The sequence below is a fragment of the Callithrix jacchus genome, chromosome 9 (genome assembly GCF_049354715.1).
Source record: "Callithrix jacchus isolate 240 chromosome 9, calJac240_pri, whole genome shotgun sequence".
In the NCBI taxonomy this organism is placed as follows: domain Eukaryota; kingdom Metazoa; phylum Chordata; class Mammalia; order Primates; family Cebidae; genus Callithrix; species Callithrix jacchus.
This window is the reverse complement of record NC_133510.1, coordinates 87,871,288-87,896,595: the sequence shown is the minus strand read 5'-3', so window position 1 is coordinate 87,896,595 and position 25,308 is coordinate 87,871,288. Positions and strand designations below refer to the sequence as shown.

General features: G+C 33.0%; 1 protein-coding gene across 10 annotated transcripts in view; it reads right to left on the bottom strand.

The window, feature by feature from the left end:
• LRRIQ1 (leucine rich repeats and IQ motif containing 1) overlaps nt 1-25,308 on the bottom strand; it is a 208,868-nt gene that overhangs the window by 62,400 nt on the left and 121,160 nt on the right. For 9 of the 10 annotated variants that reach the window (XR_004728920.3, XM_035257158.3, XM_035257159.3 and 6 more), the window contains one exon: nt 24,026-24,127. Coding sequence is in view for 9 of the 10 variants with exons in the window: in XM_035257158.3 (XP_035113049.3) it covers nt 24,026-24,127 (102 nt within the window). In the remaining variant the exon portion in view is untranslated. Of the gene's footprint in view, nt 1-16,535; nt 24,128-25,308 lie in introns of those variants that run through there. The other variant, XM_035257165.3, reaches the window with a different exon arrangement.

The window sequence follows — 25,308 nt, the reverse complement described above, 5'->3', positions numbered from 1 at the left end:
ATGGAAAATAAACATATGAAAAGGTGCTCAGTATCATATGTCATTAAGGAATTGCAAAATAAACAACAATGTGATACGACTCCACACCTATTTTAGTGGAAAATATCCAAAACAATGAGAATGACAGGACTCTCAATCATTGTCCGTGAAAATGCAAATGGTACAGTCATATTGAAAGACAGTTTAGGGGCCAGGCATGGTGGCTCAAGCCTGTAATCCCAGCATTTTGGGAGGCCGAGGCGGGTGGATCATGAGGTCAAGAGATCGAGACCATCCTGGTCAACATGGTGAAACCCCGTCTCTACTAAAAATACAAAAAATTAGCTGGGCATGGTGGTGCGTGCCTGTAATCCCAGCTACTCAGGAGGTTGAGGCAGAATTGCCTGAACCCAGGAGGAGGAGGTTGCGGTGAGCCGAGATCCAGCCATTGCGCTTCAGCCTGGGTAATGTATCAAAAATAATTTTTTATCCAGTCACTAATGTATATATTTTTATTCTTTTCATGGTGACTTTCAGAGTAGTATTGGCAGAATATACATTTATGCTTTTAATCTCTTAATGTTATATCTATGTAATTGTTATTTTGCTTTTCAAGATTTCTTATAATTCCCCAATCCTTCTCTTAAGAAACCTTCACTGGTCTTTTATTTTCTGCTACCTTTACCTTTTCCATTTGAGTATTTTACTCAGTGCTCATAGTGTGGCAAGAATACAGACAACATCAGAGAGCCGTAAATGAAGCATAGTTATCGTTTGTAAAGGTACTTCTTCGAGGGGTCATTTCATTGATACAGTAATGCCAGAGCTGTCCAGAGAAGCCTGATATGCAATGTGTCTCTTGCTATTGAATTTAGCCATTTGCTCTCTTCATTTCAACTGGAGGCCCCAAGCTAATCATTCTTGGAAATCAGCTTCATTGCTAACAGGAGCTTATCTTGGCATTACCTGGTGGAGTTGCATCTTTGAATTAGCTAAATGTTTATGTTTTTTTTTTTCCTGGAATTTTTGCCTATTTTAACTTAAACTTATAATCAAGTTTCATGCCTGTACTTGCTTGGATTTGAGATACTCCACCTTGCTCAGTCTCTGTTACTAAAGGCATCAGTTCAAAATGAGGTTTGCTGAACTGGATAGGTAACATTGCTTGCTGAACCTAATTTCTTCATCTATAAAACTTGGGGATCTTAATTCCTATGACTCACTCTCACAGTTGAATCATATCAAAAATTATATGTGTAATAGGAGTGATAGTACAGAATTTTAAACTTTATGACATTGGCACTGACCAATCAGAAAGGACACTGGCTTTAAACAGGGACAAAATTCTGAAGGGCCTCTGCTATGCAGGATGTAAATCCTTCAGTTACTTAATATTGTGAAGTTGTGAGGGGTTTTCAAGGGAACAGCTAAGATAGTCATAGTTCATGAGATTGCTGTAGAGAAAAGAGGACTCCAGGAAGTGGCTATGTCACAATCAGAGAAGAGAGTATTTCAATATATTAACTACTGTTTCAGTCACACATATGTCAGTCTTAAGTCTGTCCCATAATAAGTACTCTGTAAATTTTAGAGTGCTATATTATTTCATAGGATCTATAATGCTTTGATCTTGATTTTGCTGGAAAATAACAATAAAAGGTTTTCATATAATTTGTCAACTACCATCACCTGGTTGACAGCAACTCAGTTGCCATCAGTTGTGCCATTTATTATGCTATTTATGCATTCTGTGTTCAGGGTGGCTAAAATGTGAATAAAATGTACATCTTATAATCAATGATATACCAAATAGTTAATACTCTAATCATAGCTGTAATCTATAATGTAAAATGTAATTATAATACCAGTCAATCTTGGGTCATTAAATTAGCCTAACCAGAACAAGAATCATGCTATATGATTTTTGGTGGTTACTATAATTTAATGTATTTGCATGAATTGCTTGATTTTTTTACTGAGTGCTTACTATGGGTCAGGCTTACTTTAAGTACTGAGGATTCAGCAGTAAACCAATAGGGTCCAAAACTTCAGATAACACACATAATAAAGACAGTCTAGACATCGCTTTTAAATGTATACTTCTGTGTGTGATAAACGCTAAGGACATGTAGGTTGGTCCTGGGTGCAATGAGAGTGTTTGAATGGGATTGTTCTTTGGTAAGGTCTAATCAGGGTTTCAAAATGTGCTCTTTGAAGTCCTAGGAAGCTTTGCAAATGCATCTTGGTGAAGAAATCAGACCCACTTTCGTGTCTTTTCCTTTTTTTTTTTTTTTTGAGATGAAGTTTCGCTTTTGTTGCTCAGACTGTAGTTCAGGGGCATGATCTTCGCTCACTGTAACCTTCACCTCCCAAGTTCAAGTGATTCTCTTGCCTTAGCCTCCAAAGTGGCCAGGATTACAGGCCTAAGCCACCACATCTGGCTATTTTTTTTATTTTTAGTAGAGATAAGGTTTTGCATGTTGGCCAGGCTGATCTCAAACTCCTGACCTTGGGTGATCCACCTGCCTTGGCCTCCCAAAGTGTTGGGATTACAGGCATGAGCCACCATGCCCAGCTGACCCACTTTCTAAACCAGAGCAGATGTAGTCTTTGCTGTTTTACATCCTATATTGAACTATGAGTAATATTTTATTTGAAGAGAGAGGTTTTCTGCTAAAATACGAAGTTAGAAAACCACTAATCTGGTGGACAAAGCACTAGATCTCAGCATGAAAATGTTTAAATTTCTATTTCTACTGCCCATTTATAATTTAACTTTAAATAACCAAACCAAGTCTAAACACATGACTGACAAACAAATGATTCCAAATTATCTTGATCCTAGGTTTTAAACTGTAAGGAAAGCTATGTAAATTGTTCTGTTCAGGCTGCTGTGCATGCAACATCCTTCGTTCCATGCTGTGATTAAAAAAATTTAATAACTGTCCTGTATCTGCTGATATATAAGTTCCCATGTTTTTTTCTCTTTTGAAAAGCATAGAAAAATATAATTATTGCAATAATAATTACATTATGTTCTGAAGTTGTAATCTGCCCTTTATAGTACATTAATTTTCATTCAAATTGGATTAAAACTCTGAATGATGCCCTCTATTTTGAAAGCGAGAAAATGGAGGTTCAGAACTAAGTAGTTTTCCATGGGGACAGTGGTGAAGCTGCAATTTTAAGCCGCTTTTAAATACATATTTTTCTAATCATCTTCATTACCATCATCAAATTATGCCATGCTACTTCTCTACATCAACTCTCTTTATACCAGATATTGTAGGATTAAGGGGATAGGGGATAGGAAGAGATGTGCCTGCTCTGAGGTAGGCAAAGGTATGTGTGTGGGTGAGAAATTGTTACATACATTTAACAATGCACTAAGACAATAAACCTGCTTGAAAGTAAATAAGCATTTGTTCTAAGAACTAATAAATGACACAGACTTCTTATTAAAAGAAGAATTCTTTGCATATTTCACTATTGTGAAATGCTACTGTACTTAGAGAGATGTATATAAATAAAATAACCTGTATACCATGACAGGGTAGATAGCATATGTAACTCAGACTAAAGGGGCTGACAAATCTATGTAGGCAGACCAACCTTCCTGGCTAAGAACCAGGAGTTACGCTTGTTACAGAACTCTCAAGGGTACCATGCAATCAGAGGTCACAATCGAAGCAACAGAAGCAATGTCACCATATCAGAGAATGGGCCAATTCAGACTTGGTCCCTGACAGTCACTGAGGTCAAGGCTTGCAGCAAATAATTGTGTTAAATAGAAATATTCCCTATACACTTTTAGAACTGTCATCTGAACAAACAAGTCCAGGTCATCTGTAGGTTAAATCTAAGTTACTTTCCTGGTACTTAGAGCTTACTTTCTAGTCTTAATCCCTGACAGTTTTTAATCTTATAACGGTAACTTTCTTTTGATCAAGTAGATGCTTAATATATTTTTGTTGTCTGACCTTAACAACGACAATAAAACAAACCTTTATAAATGTATGCATTTTAACTTAATTGCATTTTTATTATTTGCTCTTAAATGTTATTTAAATATTATTTAAAATTATGATTACAGTGGTAATATGATTTAAACTTCATAATATTAAATATAAAGTGCATTATACTTAAACAGGGAAAACAGTTTTATATTCAAATTAAACAATTTCAAATTCTATCAATTACTTATTTACATATCATAGCATGCACCTTATATATAAGCAATTAAATTCAAAAAAGTAATTTTTGATAAAACATACAATACTTATAAATAGTAGTAATGTGTAGCAAAAGATGTGTTTCTAAACAAGTAGCAGAAACATTCATTTAAATCAAAGAACAAAAATTAAATGTATGGGGAGTAAAATTGTATTTATGTTCATATGTGACAGATATCGCACAATATTAGCTCATACTTTAACAATAATTTGAAGTTTTTGAATCATTACCACCACGTTGCCAGAAATCTCAAATCACACTTGACAATTTAACTTTATTCATGCTTTAATTCTATGCTATTAATTTAATAATAAATGTTTAAAACATCCCTAGTTATGCTATAATTTTTATTGCTGTAATTTAAATATTTAAACTTTAAAATTATTATTTTGTTACAAATTTTATCTCTGTATATATTTTCACAAATCACTCTTAGAATATATTCTAAGGGCTCTCCTTTTGCCCAGATAAAATCTAAGAAGTAAGAAAATCAAGAGTTTAATGCTTTATTTTATATTTATTTGTATTTTACTTTTGAAAATCCTTACCTTTAATATTTAAATTAAACACATATACATATACATTTCCATGATATAATTTCCTATGAAACACACCGTAAAACAAATTATAAAATTGTAAGAGTAGATTTGGAAATAGTTCAACATTCAACTGAAGAAGAGTGAAAATTCTATCTTTCTGAGAATATAATTAGCATATTATCAATAAAAATGTGTAATCCTTATGAGTAATATGGCATATCACATTCTGAAACAGTATCTAAGATAATACTTTCTCATTGTTTAGTCAACCCTATAGTTTTTAGTTGCTTAGTTTATAATCATTCTTTAGAATGCATGAGATCAACACTGAGAGTTTCTTTTGTTTGATGAACCATATGATCCTTATGAAAAGTGTAAATCTCAGCATAGTTTAAACGGCTCAGGCTAAGTGTCAATTTCAGAGGCTTTTCTTAATATTTACTTTTTAAAATCATATTTTTAAGTTTAGTTCTTGTATATTTTTAATCCATGGCTTATTAACTGTACAAGGAGAAAAAAGTATCAAACGTATGTTAAACATTAAAACTGCTATTTTAAGGAAATACTTCTTGACCTCATTAAAATAATTAACATTTCATAACATTATATTTCACATCCAACTTATAAAAAAGCAAAAAAATTATCAAAACAAATTATAGTCAATTACATTTTCAGATCAGCAAAATGCACTTGTAAAAGTCTTCCTTCTCCTAATCCAATTGCCAAAGGCATTTTAACAGCTCAAATAGGTGGCTAGAAATATTCCTGCCATATTGTCTGAAAATGGACAGGTCTTTTTTAGTTATTGCTCTTTAATGATTTTCAACTTGCTATAGTTATAAATATTAATAAAGGTTAGATTATTACACTCACGTACAGACACATACACATTCATATGTGTAAGTTTTATGTATATTTTTAACATCACTTGTTTTCAAACTACACTGGTGAGTTACTCAAATAGTACTATTATTACAAGTGATGTATTTACTTATTTGTTTTATAATCTCAGTTACCATAGAGGAATGTAAATGAGGAACTGCACTGCAACTTAATCTTTTAGAGACATCTAGTGAAAAAAATCAATGATTTGATAGTTTCAAATATGATGAATAAATAAAAGCTAAAACATTTCAAGATTTTTACATATTTTAGATACTTATTCTACTTTCAAAGAAAGAATTTCCAACTGTCTTCTACTTCTTCAATTCTATGGTATTTGACTTGTTTCTAAAATTATCTGAGTTTTGCACTCTAAGACCTGGGTCACAACCTTATTTAGGGACAGGAAATAGTTATCAGGTCACCAAGTGGTCAAATGAAAAAGGATTTGAAATGCTTCAGCACTTAGAATTCTATTCATTGAAAATGATTGACTTCTATGCTGTTTAAAGTTTGAAGTTTCTCTACTAGGACTAGTCAGGTTATGCCTATGTGTAATTTTAACAAAAGTCTACGTGGAATATAAACAGACTGTAAAACAGTATAAACAAACAATCTTACATGTCTATAAAAAGTAATCATCTTTAAGACATGCACAGGTATTTTAATTAACAACTTACCTGAGTTTAACTCCCTTGGCAGTTGGGTGCAATAAAATTATATACAGAAGCAAAGGAAACTAAAAATTCTCTCTTTATGCCATTTTTCTTCTAAAGTAGATTGAAAACTTATGGCAATTTAGCAGCACATTTAACTTTCAGACGGGATAAAATCAAATAATTATTCCTGTACTAATAATGATTAACCCAAGCCCATGAGAGTTTCTTTTTATATTTTTATATTTACTTTGTTTTATCAAGTGACTAGAGTCTAGATATGATGGAAATAAAAAAATTAAGGAGAATTTGGGGCAAAATGAGTAAATATTTGAGTTGAGCTAGATAGCGTAAGATCGGTTTCACTGGAGTTCACCATCATTATTGAAAATTAAAATGATAATTTTTTTTTCAGTCTACCAGGCATGTAGTGTCAAGGGTTTTAGACAAAGAGAAATCTATCACTGGAGAAAACACTTCAGTAATGTATGAAAAGTGATCGAAGAAAATTAATCCAAAGTACTGCTTAAATAATTCACTTTCCAAAGCTCAGAAGCCTACGAATAGGACATTATGAAAACTGCATCAAATAAAAGTGTGCTATCTTTACAAATACTTTTCTATAGGATCCCTAAAACTTAAGAAATTATTTTATTCTACAAATGTTGAAGGAAGGCATCCTGTCATTGATGGACAGAAGGTTGGAAAATTAGGCACAGATTTTATTTTTAAGTTTTATTTTATAATAAGAAACTAGGCCATTAAAACTATGTAACCAAAGCTGGAGTGCGTGCACTGGAAGGCCCCTGCAGTCTTTTACAACTTTTCAGAGGCCGCGGTTGTGAACTGGGTTTGCACTCTGCCAGCAGAGCAGCTCTGACCCATGGAGAGCACTCCTTCAGATCAACACTGCCTCGGGCCTTTCTGCTTTCTCCAAGAAGTCTTACATTTCAGGCATCAAGTTGAATTTCTTCTGGAGATGATTAACCCAAACCCATGACAGATTTTTTCCAAGATATCCAACCCCTTATGTTTATTTTATCCTGGCTCTTTTTTGGATGTACTGGACACAAGTAACCTACTCATTTTACATGTTAAAGGGCTGGTGGAGAGCCATTAATTCCCTTAAAAATGAGAAAATATTTCAATGTGCAGGCCTCTATTGTGTGAGCTCACATTAGCTACATAATTTAGAATTTCAAGAAAGATGTTTCTCCTTTACTATAGAATTTTTAAAAACATTTCATCACATCTCAAGATAGGGATCTTACACTTTTGGGGAAATGCATTCTCGTGGTGTATTAAAAAACAAAATGTTAGAAGGCTTAGTTTCTGTTTCCATAAGCCCAGTTTGTAGGGTTTTTCAACTAACCTAAATCTTGGCACACACAATTTCAGTTAATAGTCAAATACAAACATATAAAAGAATATATTTTCCTTCTAATCTACCAACCCCTGTCATTGTTTCTATTTCTTCAACATTTTTTTCTTATCTTGGGTGAGATGAATTGTAGAGAAATAAATCAGGTGTTTTTATGTCCTCAAACTATTTCAAACTGAGATGATTAGATGACTTTTTTGAATAAGACTATTAATATTTTTTAAAACAGGAACTGTTTCCCCTCTTTGAAGAAATGGGAAAAAAAGGGGAATATTTTCAATGATTTTTTGGGAACATATTCAAATAGTTTAGAACCTAAAGTTCCAGTTGCAATGGGATTTTAATTATAAATATTTGAGTTATGTTTAAATATTTTAAACATTAAAATACTTCAAGTATATAAATTACTGACACATATAACAATAGAAATGCTTACTCACTAATATATTTTAATAATATATTTCTTCTAATCATAGAAAAATACATAAAAAAGAGATATTTTAATGCAGAATCTTGGTTTCAATACAAAATCTGATAAAAAGGCAAGCAATTTAAAGGAAAAGGTATAAATTCCAATTTAACTTTTCCTACCAAGAATAGGTATTCATTTCATCAGATGGAAATATGTATATATGTGCATGTACAGATTCCTCACAATGAGATAGGACAGTAGCTTAAATGTATAAACTAACACAAACACAGATAAGTCCATCGGAATGTAAGTGTTATTCAAAAGTGGCAATTCTGAGAAACTGACACTGAGTTTAGCATTTGGGTGATGATAAAATGTTGACTCTATGGTACATAAGTTTTAATTGTTTAAAATTAAATCTAAATGTTATTTATAAAAATAACCCACTTCACTAATGTACGAATAGTATTTGATATAATCATTTCTCTTTAAATAGAAAAATCTCATATACAATTTAAGGTCATTGGTACAAAGAACCATAGGATATGTTTTGGCAAATTACAAAAGATAATTTTATTTCCCTGTAATATTGGTAAATAGCTCAAAATTATTTAAAAAATTATATATCCTAGAATCATAAGAATTATAGAAAATATATTCACTCTTCCAGGTCAGCAATCCTAGAAGGGTTAATTTTTTCTATTCTTCATGAAAAATATACTGCAATATAAATTTTATCTTTATAAAGCATATATCAATATCTGAATCAAAATATTTTATCTTTAAGTGAGGGATAAAAACTAAGTTAATTTTTATAATTAGATTTATTACTGGAATGTTTAAAGATATCGGTTTCTTCTTTAATTCATGCTTCAATGGGCTACCTAAGTTCAAGACCTTATACAGGGTGAGGAAAAGAAATGACACGGGATAGTATATATACTGGAGGTGGTAGGTTAATGCCAGAAGTGTGACTGATTGATTGATTGACATCACCTTGAGACACGTGGATTAAACCTGCTTATCAAATTTGTCTAAAATTTAGAGTAAAATAGATCATTTACCAGAATCTACATCTTAGCTATCAAGTATTTGCATTTACCATTACCAAGAAAATTTTTTCCATTGAAAACTGATTGACTAAGCAGAAGAATAAATTTCCCCAACACACACACAAACACCCACCATATTTTAAAATGTAATATTTCAAAATGTATCCAGTTACTATAATCAAATTCTAAATTTTAACAAATTTTGTTGCAAATAGCTACTGTTGCTGATAATAGCAATAGCTAAGTTCAATACATTCATTGAACTTGTGTGCATTAGGTACTGTTTTCAGCATTTTAAATGTACTAATTCATTTACTTAATCTGTGAGTTATGCATTATTTTATCTCATTATGCCAATTTCAAAAATGAGGAAACGGACAAAGAAATGTATGGGTGTGATTAAAGTCATACCCCTAGCAAGAGGCAGAGTTGAAATTTAAACCTACATTGTCTGGCTCCATAGCCCATTCTCCTAACTATTAGGTTGAACTATTTTTTTAAATTAAAATAATGAACTTGATACATCTTGCAAAAGATATTGAAGCTTTAGATAAAACATGTAGGATCCCTCAATTCTATTAAAGTACTATAAAATTTTCATGGAAAAATATTAATTATTTAGTTTCTTAAGAAACATAAAAACATATATGGATGTTAGTAGAATACCCCTTTCTATTCTTTCAGAAAAATGTTTCAGAAGCTATGAAACCTTAAAATGAGGCACAACCTTTATAAAATGATTAAGTTTATCAGCATCCACAACTTCACAGTTGGTTGAGCTTCAGTAGGAAATAATTAAATAAATTCCAAAATGTGCTAAATAGATCTCTGAGGTGGTTGAGACAGTGGAACTCATAGCTTGAATGTGAACACTGAATGAGTTGTAAGTTTAAGTTGGGAATAGGCCAGTATCTGACTTTGAGTAATAGCAATTGGCAGGAAGAGTGTTTCTGAGAATCCAAAGACTTTTTTAAAGTCAGAAATGTTTATTAATTCAACAAACACTTATTGAGTGCCTAGTATAGATGAATCTAATATGGTTACTATGTTCTGAGGATGGCAGGAAACAGAAATATGATTAAGATTGGATCCCTGACGTTAAAAAGATTAACAGTTTGAAGGAAATAGATAAAAACATAGTCACGGACAATATTACAGAGACATGGACAAAAACCTGTGCGAGGCTTGGTGTATTAAAAATGATTTGTAGATGAAATGATATTTATCTGAATTGTGAAGGATAAGTGCAAGTCTCAGATGCAAAGGTGAGGAGGGCCATTTCAGATAAAGGAAATAGCATAAAAGTTTGAAGAGTAGGACGTTTTAGAAAGAACACAATTTATCATAGTTGGGGATATACTGAAATAGTTTAGCATAATTAGGGGATATTTCAGGAGATGGGAGGAACGTTACAAGGTGATGGTAGAAAAGTAGACTAGGAACAGTAAGTGAAGGGCATTGTATATGAAAGACTGGAATTCATCCTAGGGGAAATAGAAAAGCATTGCATAATATTCAACAGGAGTGTGCTATAAGCAGTGTTATGGTTTGAAAAGACATTGCAGTAAAGAAGTAGATGATAGCATTTGCAAGACTGAGAGATGTGTGAATACTACAAAACAGACTATTACAATATTTCAAGGCAAGAGACACTGAAGTCAGTGCGATATGTGGAGGTAGTATTTGTATTTAGGGAATGAGAGAGAATGAGAGAGAACAGAATTAAGAATGATTCTGATTTTTCTAAATTGAGTAAGTGGCTAATGATACTATTAACAAATAAAGGAAAAAATTATCAAACAGGTAGGCAGAGTGAAATGAATATACTTTATGACAGACCTACGAGGACTGAAGTATCTAGAAAAAAATCAAAATAAGAAGGATAAAGGTAGATATTTGATTGCTGTTGCCTGTAACCACAGGTTACATAATAGAATTAGGTATTGCATCTTAATCTTTCCATTGTGCCATGAGAATAGGTGTGTTTTATACTCCTACTATATTTTGTTTTGCCTATTTACCTAAGGTTTCTCAACTGGACTCAGAGGCTGTTTTGTTTTGTTTTTTGTAAAGACAGAGACTATATATTACTCATTTTTGTAACCCTATATTCTTCTTTGTATCCCTAGAGCCTAATATAATGTCTGACACACTAAGCATTTGCTGGATAAGTAAGTAAATGTGCATTGAGTAGAGCATAAGGTCAGATACCAACAAAAGTGTATAGAATATTTATATTTAAAGAACAGGAATAGGTGGAGAAGATAATTAAAAAGAAGTCTCAGGTAAATAGAAGAACCAAGAGAGAGTGGAAGAAAAGATGTAAGAGATTAAGATAAATTATAGGGAGAATGACGAGTGAAATACTGAAAAAGATGAGTAGGATGAGGATAGAAAAGAGGTTTCTGAATTTAGTAACTGTGAGGTTAACACTGATTACTATAATGAATGTAATCTGAGTAAAATATACACCATGAATAACTTCATTAAGAGGACTGTACATCAGCTGATAAATTTCAGTTTATCTATTACGTCTCTCTTACGAGGCTTATCTTCTGAAGTAGAAACTGGTTTTTACTTGTACCTCCTATTTCAAGGACAGTGAAAGAAAATGAAAGCTCAAAAGTGAGTTTTGAAAAAATAAAAAGTGCAGAATAACTGAAGGTGAAGGATAAAGACACTGATTAGACTGCCCAAGAAGGTAGGCAAGGACAAAAGACAGATGAATGGGATAGTGGTTTGAGGAGGAGGTGGTATAATATTTTCAATGGCAGTAGTACGGTTGTCTACATATTTATTTTAAGAAACTAAGGTGGATTCTGGAGACAAAACCTTAAGAAACAAATGAGAGGAGATAACTAAATATGGGATCACCATGGAATATCATCATGGGATCAGGTAAGATAACATCTAAAGAAAGATGAAAATTTTAGCCATAAAAAGGAAATGGGACACCAATTGCTAAGAGTGAAGGAAAGACAGTTATAGAAAAATTTGGAATGATAATGGAAATAAAAATAATAATTGCTGTCACATAATGAGCACTGCTTACTAGGTTAAGCAGTTATCTCACTCCTCACCTCACAATGACTCTTGTCATTCCATAGGTGAGATGTAAGTTGAACATACTCATACTTGGTAACCATGATTTCCTTCCTCTTCTTCCACCTACAACTTCATATTTATTATGATCTCCCTGGTCTAAGTTACCAACTCTATGATAAACCACTGCCATGATCTTTTGACTGGTATTATGTTTACTCTTGTTTCCTGCCTATTAATCCTTCATATCATATGTTCACTCTTGTTTCCTTCCTATTAATCCTTTATACCATATGTTCCATAATTATTACCTAGAAAACAAATCTGACCATTTTATCTTTTGCTTCCAATCCTACAGTGGCTGTTGTCCTTGGAATATAGAAAGTCAAATCAATATGGATTAAAGAGAACAGACTAAAATTGCTCTGTCCCTTACTAATTTCTACAGCTTCATCTCACTCTTTCCTCTCTGACCATATCGATTTTCTTTCAGTTCCTTGAATGGCCCTGGCTAACCCTGTCTTCAAAGTCTTTCAATAGGACCATGCTTTAGTCTGAAGCAGTCATTCTACACAACCTCCTGCCTTGCCTAGTTATTTTTACTCAGCCTTCAAACTCAGCCCAAGTGTGACTTCTTCCCTCATGTCTCTGGGCTAGATTCATAAGGGGCTTCCCTCCACAGAGCTTTACTTAGTTGTGTTATACACTTATATTGAGTACTTATGTTGCCCCCTGGGCTCCTGCTTCTAGATAGTGAACTCTATTACACAATGTTTGTGTTTATGTCATTGATCACTGTACCCTCATCTTTTTCCACAATGCCAAACTCAAAGTAGAAATTATCAACATGCACTGGTAGAATAAATAGGGATGATAAGGAATTAAATCTTAGTTAACACATTCTAAAAGTGAACTCATTTCTGTAGCTTTTACATATTTTTATACGATTTACTCAATGACTGTATGTGGTGTATATTGTTTGTTCCAATTAATTGATGAGGAAAATCAAGTATAGAAAGGTTAAGTAGCTTAACCAAATCACATAGGTTTGGACTCCAGTCAAACCTCAGTCTTATATAATTCCAACTTAGTGAATATGATTTTTTTCCACCACTGCTGTATAGATAGAAAAAATAGAAAGAAATGTAAGACTCATTCAAAACAAAACAAAGAAACCAACCCCAAATTATTTTAGGCATAAGTAATTTGATGCACAGTTTAAAAAACCCAAAGTATAATGTTCTTGTTACCATGACTATAAATATTATAGACCCATCCAAAATTCTTATTATCATTAAAACCCCTGGACCAAGCCAATGATTATTTAGATTTAACCACATAGTAACACTTTTTTGCTCTTTATTACTTCCTAAACTTCCAAGATTTTGTTGGAAAGACTTTTTCTTCTGCCTGAAGAGCACTCTTTAATATTTACTTTAGAATTGATCTGATACGCTTGAATGTATTGATAGCTAATATACTCTTTTTCTCCCTGTTCAGGATACTGCTTATGGTGTTCTCTGTCATCATGGAACGTTTATTTTCTAAGCCTGAGTGATCTGTCATCTTGAGATTTCTTTTGACTATCATCATGAAATTCCTTTGCTCCTTTCTCTTGCTGGATCTCATGCATTAGTTTTTATTGGTTTACCACTTCAGTGGAGCAGTTTCCTCAGTAGCTTTCTGAGCAAGTTTGCAAGAGAAATAAATTAAGAGTTGGCATGCTTTTGTATTCTTAAATTTTATTCATAGTTTCCCTGTTTATATAATTTTAGGTTGGAAATAACTTTTTCTAAGAATGTTGAATATAGTGTCCATTGTTTTCTAGGTTCCAGGGCTACTGTTGGGAAATTAATTTATCTATTCCAAGTGATTTGGTCTTCCTTCTGGAGGACTTTGAGGTTTTCTTTGTTCTTGGTTTTATGACATTTTTCAAACATATGCCAAAAAGATTGGTTTATTTTCACTCATTTTCCTTATATCCAGTGGGCCTGTTGATCTGGAAAATGGTCCTTTAGTTTGAGAAAGTTTTTTGGAATTATTTCTTTGATAATTTTTTCCCTCTGTTTGTTGTTGACATTGCTGCTATTCTGTTTCTGCATCTCTAATCTTTCTTTTTTCTTTTTATTTTTTGAGATGTAGTCTTGCTCTGTCATCCAGGCTGGAGTGCAGTGGCACGATCTTGGCTCACTGCAGCTTCTACCTCCCAGGTTCAAGCGATTCTCCTGCCTCAGCCTCCCAAGTAGCTGGGACTAGAGGCACACACCACCACACCCAGCTAATCTTTTTTATCTATTTTTATTTTTGTATTTTTAGTACAGATGAGGTTTCGCCATGTTGGCTAGCCTGCTCTAGAACTCTTGGCCTCAGGTGATCTGCCCTCCGTGGCCTCCCAAAGTGCTGGGATTGCAGGCGTGAGCCACTGCACCCATCCTGGATCTCTGATCATTTATCAAATGTTGGACGTCCTGAACTAAGTCTCTATTTATATTTTCTTTTATGTGTTCTAGCATTTTGTATTTTTGCTCTGGTTTCTGAGAGACTTAACAATATCTTCTGCTGAGGTTTTATTTTTATTATTTCTGCTATCATGTTTTTACTTTCAAAGAGATATTTTTGGCTTTCTGATCTCCCTCTTTCATATCATAGCATCTCATTCTCATTTCATGGACATACCCTTTCCTTATATCTATGAAAATATTTATGGTATTCTTGAAGATGTTTTTCATCTGGTAGCTTTCTTTCAAGTTTATCATTATGTTTGTTACTTTTTTCCTCTAATTTTCATGTTATATGTTTTCTTTAGTTTCTTTAAATGATCTAGTGTACTTATCTTTTAGAGCGGGGGTTTCTAAAGTTAATAGGAAACTGCATAAATGGGCAAAACCTACTGTCTGAGAGCTTCACCTAAAGGTGGCTTACCCGAGTCCTATATTGAAACACCTGATATCAATGTTTAGATGTTTTCCCTTGCACTGATAAGAATCTCCAGAAAGACTCTTCTAATCTCTTGCCTGGAGGCTAAAGGCATGGGGCTATGGTCTAAATATTTGTGTACCCCCGAATCTCATATGTTGAGACCCTAACCCCAGTGTGATGGTATTTGTAATGGGGTCTTTAAGGAGGTAATTAGGGTTAAATTAGGTCATGAGGGCAGAGCCCTCATGATGGGATTACTGGTACTATAAGAAGAAGAAAAGAAAGACTTCTGCGTGTGTGTTTGTGGGGGGGTGGTTTATGAGACAGAGAGAGTGTATGTGTAGTCTCTCTTTTTCTGAGTGCACACGCATACACCAAGGAAAGGTCATGTAAGGACATGCAAGCAGGTGGCTGTCTACAATCCAGGACAAGAGCCCTCATCAGGAACTCAATTAGCTAGAACCTTGATGTTGGATCTCCCAGTTTTCAGATATGTGAGAAATAAATTTCTCTTGTTTAAGGCACTCAGACTACAGTATTTTCTTATGGGAGCATAAGCTCACTAGAACACATATATCAGGATTCTGGAAACTAAGTAGAAGATTGGCCTAGGGCCTTAACATTTTCTGTGTATTCCTACAGTTACTCTTTGTTTTAACAAAATACCAAGAACCTCAAATAAGCCTGGTATTCTCAAATACAGAGACTCTATTTACAGAATTAATGTTAATGTTAAATTTAAAGAATTTACAGAATTATGGAATTGTTAAAAATTTTGTTGAGGTAAGATAAATATATTTATTTTACTATCCGCTTCATCTCATATCAAGAGGGCCTAATACCAACAATTCCTGAACCTTTGACACTGAGACAGTTCTCATATTTTCCCATTGCTGGTTTAAGCTTTGCTTTCTCATTATTACTCACATATTTCTTTTCTAACCTAAAAAGTTCTATTGCTGTTGTCCCTTCCTAGTATTCCCAAATTTGCTCATCTTTATCTCAGAAATTACCAACACAGATATTTTAGGGAAGTTTTCAGCTACATCATTTTTATCCAGAAGCCCTTAGATTCTCATTTAATTTTCAAAACATCGAAGAAAGGCTAGTATTTTGATTTCGCAATTGAGAAAACCAGGACATGGAGTATATAGCTAGTGAGTGTCTATGCAAGATTTAACGCATAACTTTCTCAGTCTAAATCCATTATTACTTCATTATTTCATGTAGCTTAGGCTAGATGCAAGAGTAATATTCTTGGGGGTGACAAACTTTTCAAGACATTGTAATAATTCTCTAAGACTTGGAGAGAATTTCTAGCTATTTCAGAATACAGAAAGTGTCCTATGAGGCAGGTAGGTGGGTACCGGATCTTACAAGGGGCAAGGGACAGCACAGATAAAAAAGGGATGCCATGGACTTCACCAAAGTTACTATTCTTCCCTACTTTCTCTGTGAAGCTTTGGCTCAGGAACCCAGGTGGGGTGATCAGCCCAGCTTATCAAGATGAAGTCTACTAATTCATAATGGAGGTATGGAAGTGTATGTGTGAAACACGGGAGCTATCTTTTTTTTTTTTTTTTGATACGGAGTTTCACTCTTGTTACCCCGGCTGGAGTGCAATGGCATGATCTCGGCTCATCGCAACCTCCGCCTCCTGGGTTCAGGCAATTCTCCTGCCTCAGCCTCCTGAGTAGCTGGGATTACAGGTACACACCACCATGCCCAGCTAATTTTTTGTATTTATAGTAGAGACGGGGTTTTACCATGTTGACCAGAATGGTCTCGATCTCTTGACCTTGTAATCCACCCGCCTCGGCCTCCCAAAGTGCTGGGATTACAGGCGTGAGCCACCGCACCCGGCCCACGGGAGCTATCTTACAGCACCTCTTAGCATTACCATGCCCTGTGATTAAGGTCAATAGGAAACTACAATAACCCACTCCAGGAAGGACTACAAATGACATAGACCCTTCAGGAATGAAGATTTGTGTCGCTCCACCAGGTAAAAAACCATGACATGCTGAGGTGTTTGCTGAAGGCAAAGGGAATACAGAATGGGTAGTAGAAGAAGGTAGTCATCAATACCAGCTATGATCATGTGACCAGTGGTGAAACTGAGGACTGTGATTGTCATGAGTATTTTCCCCTTGTTTTGTTAAGAACATGTTGTGCATGTATACACTTGTACTAAGAAAATATCTTTATTTCCTTTCCTTTTCCTTTATCATGTGACAAAAAATTTATTGACTTCATACCATCATTTAAGTGTTGTTAACTTTATTTAGTAGCATTTAGGTTAAGGATTAGTGTGCTTCCTGTTGTATGAAGGGTAGCTGTATTATGTTAGACATTATTATGACCTTATTATTGTCTTTATTTGATGATTATGTATGATTTCAGGAGATGTGTACGGGTTCAAGTTGACAAGGGGTGGACTTGTGATGGTTAATATTAACTGTCAATTTGATTGGATATAAGAATGCAAAGCATTGTACCTGGATGTGTCTGTGAGGGTGCCACCAAAGGAGATTAACATTTGATTCAGTAAACTGGAAAAGGCAGACCCACCCTCAATCTGGGTGGGCACCATCTAATCAGCTGCCAGCTTGGCGTGAATAAAGCAAGCAGAGGAGATGGATGAGAGACTTGCTGGGTCTTCCAGCTTTTATCTTTCTCCCATGCTTGATGCTTCCTGTCCTCGAACATCAGGCTCCAAGCCCTTCAGCTTTTGGACTCTTGGACTTACACCAGTTGTTTGCCAGAGGCACTTTGGACTTCAGCCACAGAGTGCAGACTGTACTTTCAGCTTCCCTACTTTTGAATTCTGAAGATTCGGATTGGCTTCCTTGCTCCTCAGCTTGCAGACTGCCTGTTGCGGGGCTTGACCTTGTGACTGTGTGTGTCAATACTCCTTGATAAATTCCCTTTATATATACATCTATTCCATTAGTTCTGTCCCTCTAAAGAACCCTGACTAATAAAACATATGGCATATAAAAGTTCATAAGGGATATCATAGAAACACAGTAAGTGGTGTTCTAAACTAGAATAAGAAAAGTCTTCCTAAAAGATTAAGCACCTGAGATAATACAAATTGGTCAAGTGAAGAGATTTTTCTCGGTTGCACAGGACTATGAGTCTAATTTGGCAAAGGAAACAGCACATCAAAAACATTATATAAGCATCTTGCAACTGCATCTATATTTAATACTCTTTAATGTCAGGCCCTTTGTATTTTCATTTATTCACCAAAAAACATTTATTATGCATTTATAATATTTATAATGCAAAAAACATTTATAACGCAAAATGTTTATTATGTATTAGGGACTGTGCTAAGGGACAGGAGTATTAAAGGGAAACACAGAGCTCAAAATTTAGTAGGAAAACAGTAATTCAAAATATAGTGTTGGAGACTGACATAATGATATATCACATTTTATAAATCTGTATCCATAATAATTTTGACTAACGGTTGAATCTTGCTCAGTGGAATAAAATTAGGAGCATCTCTTCTTAAGGGGCTGCCTTCAGGTATTTTGTTGCCTGCATATGCCCTTGGCATTTATTCTGCCAGCTCTTAATACATAGTCATTGGCAATATTAGCAAGTACTACATACAGCTAGGGAATTGCAAGAGCTACTTTAAAACAATCTACACAATATATTCTGTTCTCTAAACTGGCATTAAAAAGAAGAAGGCAGGAGGATAAAATGCTTATAATCATAAAGTAAAAAGCATTACAAAAGAAATGCTCTGGATAAAAATTATAGATGGTATAGGTTTCTTAATACCTTTAATATTTAAACATTTAACACAAAGATATTTGAATATATGTTTAAAAAACCATGAGTTACCTGTATATATTCTGTTTTATAAAAGAACAAATAGGAAGTATGTTAATGATGACAGCAACAGAGTGGGAATTAAGAAAATCTGACTTGAAAATCACGTATAATTGTCCCAGGAAATGGAGGAGCTAAGAATAAACAGGCATTCCTGAGAAGGTTGTTGGGCCAGACTAAATTTTATTTCTGACTTGCTTAACTTCCTTCCCTGACCAAAGCCAGAAGTCTGAATTTGGCCTTGACTTTAGAAGTAGCAAATTTGGAAGTTTCAGTAAATGAGGGCAGGCAAGTGACTTATGTATAAATAAAAATAGGAATAATGAAGCAAAAATATAGGCTGTGTGCGGGAGGTTCTCATATATCTGAAAACGTGATTCAAAATGTCAGAGATTTCTCAAAGAACTGAAAACAGAACTATCATTCGACACAGCAATCCTATTATTGGGTATATACCCAAAGGAAAATATATCATTCTACCAAAAAGACATGCACTCGTATGTACATTGCAGCACTAGTCACAATAGCAAGGACATGGAATCAACCTAGGTGCCCATTAACAGTGGATCAGATAAAGAAAATGTTGTATATATACACCATGGAATACTATGGAGCCATGCAATGTATGAAATCATGTCCTTTCCAGTAACACGGAGGCCATTATCTTAACCCAATTAATGCAGGAACAGATAAACAAATATCGTATGTTCTCACAAGTGGTAGCTAAACACTGGGTACACACTGACACAAAGATGGAAACAATAGACTCCAGGAACTCCTAGAGTGGGAAGAGAGGGAGGAAACCAAGGCTGGAAAACTACCTATTTGTTACTATGCTCATTGCCTGAGTGATGGGATCAGTTGTAGCTCAAACTTCAGTGTTGCACAGCATACTCATGTAACAAACTGCCCATGTTACCTCTGAATCTAAAATAAAAGTTGAATTATTTTTAAAATGGTCACTCTTTACTAAGAATCGAATAGATTTGATATTTAATAATAGTAGATTATCATAATAATATAAATAATATTATCTAAGGTAGCAGTTAACTATAGGTCACAAATTAAATATTTACTACCATGTTGACATTAAATGACATCCTAAATTATATTGATGCAACTATGAGACAGGAATAAAAACCAAAATTGATTATGGGTTTCTCGGAATTTTATCTTATTTTAATAATTATTCTTTACTTTTTTCCTAAGTATATTAATTTTAATTGTATAAATTTCAGACTTATATGATAATCTTCATTCTCTATCATTTGTATTTTGTTTTGATTTGCTACCTTTATTTGTCAAACAAATTATTACCATTTGCCTTCAGCCACTTGCTTTCTGTGTAGGAACCTTGGTCAAATTACTTATTAATCTCTCAATACTACACATTTATCATCTATAAAATGTTGACAGTTATAATACCTTTCTCAAAGTTTCTGAAAGCATCGAATCAGAGAATATAAAACTCTTAGCAGAGTACTTAATAATAAATCAAATAAAGATAACTAATTGTAAACAAGAACGAAAAGGAATGCCATACTTTTAAAATGACTGTTGCTAATGATTACATTTTGAGCACTTACTATGTACTTATATTGTGTGTTTCAAGCTTCTCACAAGAAAAAATCTCATTTAATCCTCACAATACTCCCCATACCTAAGTACTGTTAGCTTCCAATTTTATAGATGAAAAATAAAGATAAACAGAGAAGTTAAATAACTTCCCAAAGGTCACACAGCTAATTAACAATAAAGTCAAGATTCAAACTATGTTGGACTAACTCCAGAGTCTACACTAATGTCCATTAGGCTATGCTTGCTCTTATGCCAGTGATGAATATAAATGATGTCAGAGCTCCAAACTAAATAATTAAAACAGAAAAAGAGAAACTTGGCTGGAGATCTTCAAGGCAATAACTTCAAGAAATTGTTTCAAGTTCTAAAACAAGACAGGATAATGAAACCCAAGGAGGTATTACAGGTGATAACAAAGGTAAACAAAGACAGGCATCTGATTCAAAATAAATGTAAACAAACAAATAAATAAAATAGGCCAACGTTAAATATACAAAGAGTTCATGCTCTCAGTCTTGTCTCATAGGAAGAACGGGCTAATATCTGGCACATGGGACATATATGAGGTAACTCTGGGGACAGGTGTGGTCAAAGGCTCCTCTGACTTGTAGGTTAAAGATCTAAATCTTGTAGCCTAATAAAAGTGGTCAAGATTTTATGAATATGGAAAAATAGAAGGATATTTTGTAAAACATGGACTCTTAAAATGGTATAATATTTTACATTATATTGTTTAATATAATTTGATATTTAATATCAACTATCCCTCAAATGTAAGCATATTTTTAATCATAGACCAACAGAGATATATCTACCATCCTTTCTTATTACTTATGTTTTTGCTAGGTATGTTTAGAAAAAGCCACAATAATAATCAAATGTATAAGAATCATGGAAACGCCTTATAGTCAACATTGCAGAGTGGAGATAGAAAGCAATATTGTTTTTTAAAAAAATTTATGCAATATTACTAAAATCAACGTGGAATTTAGAAAGCAATAGTCAAGCAATTCTAAAGTACTTTCCAATTTCAACAAAATCAGGAAATTATAAGACAGTGTGGCATACCATTGTGCTGAGATACTGTTCCACATGGAATCATTCAATATGAACCTACAGCAAAATTTACTTTTGATCTTTCTCACTTTTCTGGGGAGGCATCAGATGCCCAACTACTAATTTTATTTGTTCTTTTTTTTTCTTAAGGAATAAAAGATCTTCAAATGTTCTAAACTTAGATTTGGTGATGGTTATGTAACTGTAAATATAGTAGAGTTTGCTTCCTTGTACTTTTAAAAGGGGTGCATTTCATAATATGAGTTGTATGTCTAAAGAATCGGTTAAGGAGGCACCCTTTATTGGGTGGTAGGAGTAGTTAGTTGGAATATTTCTTTGGAAGCTGCACTCCATGGCATCAGAAAATATCTGTGAGCCTCTGAGGTGAGTAATTCCAGAGTGAACAAAATCATTTGTTTATTGCTGGCCAAGTTGAATCCCATGTTATACAATATATTTTAATTCTATCAAAATATTAATCCATAAATATTTGTACAACATGGGGTTCAACTTGGCTAGCAATGAACAATTTATTTTGCCTCACTTTTACTCACTCTTTTCCCCCTAAAAAAAGGAACACAAATAAACATGTTAACTGTTAAAAAAAAAATATTCTATGTAAAACTGTTTTTGTCAAGCCTATTCCTAAACAAACAAACAAACAAACAATAAAAACCAATAGTACATTAGAAAATCTGGTACATACATAAAACTCATTCAGTGAAATTATGAAATGCCAAATATACTTTATTTGGTTCCAATAAAAAAAGTAAACCAAACATAATTCATATGGGAGAAAGAAAATGAAATCACAGAACATCACATCATAAAGCTTATGTGGAAATGTTCTATATTCTATAAGCCACTTTGTCTTTATGACTACTTTGAACTATTCCCAGCATATTTTATGCCAGTACACAATTCAACAAAAATATCATACATACACATATTATACTATTCTAGATGATAATGTATCTTCACATTTAATAGAAGAAAAACGAATGCAATAGAACCTATTACGGTAGATTTCTCTTTTATGAGTCTGAGATACATGTTAAAGGACAAAAAACACCCTGCTTATCTCTCTGCCTAGGCAGTTCTTTATTCTAAAGTAACAACATTCCTATTTAACAAACAATATCTGTAGAGTTGTTAGTGATTTCAGCAGAATTTCTAGATTTTTTTTAAAAGACAGTGAAATGGTAAAGTTAAGACAAACAAGGAAATACTCTCTGATTAAAACCCAAGCCTTATTTTAAATTGGAAAAATATTTTATGATATTAAACCATAAACATTTGTTGAAACAATAGTATGTTTTGACACTGTTAATGGGCACTAAAATTTTTTAATGTTTTACTATGGAAAATATTTAATATAAAAGAAGAATGTAAAGCAAACCTCTATATACTATCATCATCTATTGGTCCAACAATTTCAATAATTTCCCATAGTTGCTTTACTTATCTTTCTATGTATGTTTTCATTGCTATCTACTTTAAGGAAAATTCTAGACTCCATGGTTTCTACCCCTACATACTTCAGTAGGCGTTTCTAAGATAGTATACATTTGGTGATTACCAAACTTTTCTTTAATTTGAGACATTACAAAACAAAAATGAAAATCAAAATGTTTCCATTTTCAATTGTGCTATGAAGATGCCTAAATTTTAAGATTTATTTAAATCTTATAGAAGACAAAAATATTGAAAATGTTCATAGGTCCTTTTCATTAAAATATGATTCCTTTTTTCTATTAAAATTACTATTCAAAGTATAGGTTAAATTATATAAAAAATATTATACTAGAATAAAAATTTTTAAATATTTTATACTAAAATATTTTGTGTAAATTTTTAGTAAAAAAATTGATATTAAAAGGAAAGCAGAAGACATGTTTTAAGTCATGCTTGCTGCATGAAGTTTTGTATCATGTTTGCTGCTTTAGTGCATTTAAATATTTCTGTTAAATAATTTAAGTTCCTAATTCTTCCGAATGTTGAAATCAGAGATATAATCAGAACTATCACCACCTAGATTTTCAAATCCTTCACACAACAGTGAGTTGGGCAAACTTCAAATATTGTAAAATATTTTAAATTCCAGAGTATAATTTACAGGGCAATATAATTGTGTAAACTGGCAGTAAATAGAATATTTCAAGGTGTGATCACTTCCGCTGATAAAAGCTAATATATTTACCACTGTAACATTTAAATAACATTAATGTCGCTGATGATATAGCATTATAAAGCTTTTACATACAAATAAAAAAATAAAATTTATGTAAACGTTGTTACAAATTTTCAATTACTATATAACATTTCAGCACACTAAATCAGCACTTCAGCTGTAAGAACCACTTTTTGAGTTATTCAAGTACATTTCATACTTTTTTAATCTTTATTTACCTTTTTAACCTCTCTATGTATCTGTTATTAAGCCATACCTTCAAAGTAACCATCTCTTTTGGGCTGTGCCTTCTTTGGTGATTTTGAAACAGACACTTTATTTTCACTGTTTTTGAATAAGGCTAGACGCACAGTGGAATCTAGACAAATTGAACAAGAAAGGAACAATGTTTACCTTTTGTTAATTCCTTCTCTAAATGGCCATATATTTCCTATATGGTGGTAGTAAAAAAGTAATATCCGCTCTATAAGGCTCTATGAAATTGATGATGATGTGATATTAAGCTTCATAACATGGAAAGGTTGCCAACCATGTACATATTTTTGGTTATTGAATTAAATACATTGCCAATACTTAAACAAACTGAAATACTCTACCTCTTTTCCATCTAAACTATGGGGAACTGGAATATAAAAGATGGAAGCAAAACAACTAATGGGATAAGAAACAGATAGTAAAAGGTTATTTCATCAATTTAACACCTAAAATACATTTGCCCTAATGTATTTTCAGATAACAATGATGTATAAATTTTATCCATATACTTAAAGCCAAGAATATTCAAGATCTATTAATTTTACAAAAAAGATAGAGAATGTAGATCATATATATTAAATTTAAAAACAAGATTTTTAATGTTGCAAATACCAAATTATGTATTTTAATTAAATGCTAAAGTAGAATTTTTTAAATCCAAATTAGAGAAGCAAAATAAATAGAATTTACATAGCTATTCTCCAGCATGAGCAGCAACCTGACAATTTCCATTAGTCTTCTATTAATAATATATCTTTACTAAGTATGATTTGCAAGTTTTGCCATGGTTGTATTTCTCAAGATTAGGGAAAATGTTTGACAATATTTAGTTACATCTCATAAATATTACTATGTGTAATCTCAGGTGCTATAGTAGTTAAATGTTTCTTATGCATTCACTATGACTTATCAGTAGAATGATAAAAATCAGTGTATAGATATTTCATAAAATAAGTATCTTATATCAATTAAGTCATTTACAAGAAAAATGGCATGTCAAAGAACCGTTAGTCAATGAAGACAGACATTACTATGGGCTTACAACCTGTTTATTATCTTATAACCATCTCTCTACTCTCTTGCTCTTCTTGTCTTTTCATTTGATCTATGTATTTTCTAACAACAACATCACAATTCAACAGACCTGGGTAAGATCCCAGTTTCAACTTTTACTACTAGAGTCATACAACTAGAAAAACTGTTCTCACCTTCTGCCTCTTCCTCTGTCCAATAGAAATAATATTGTCTTTGAAGTATTAGTGCTACTATAAAAATTAATGAGAT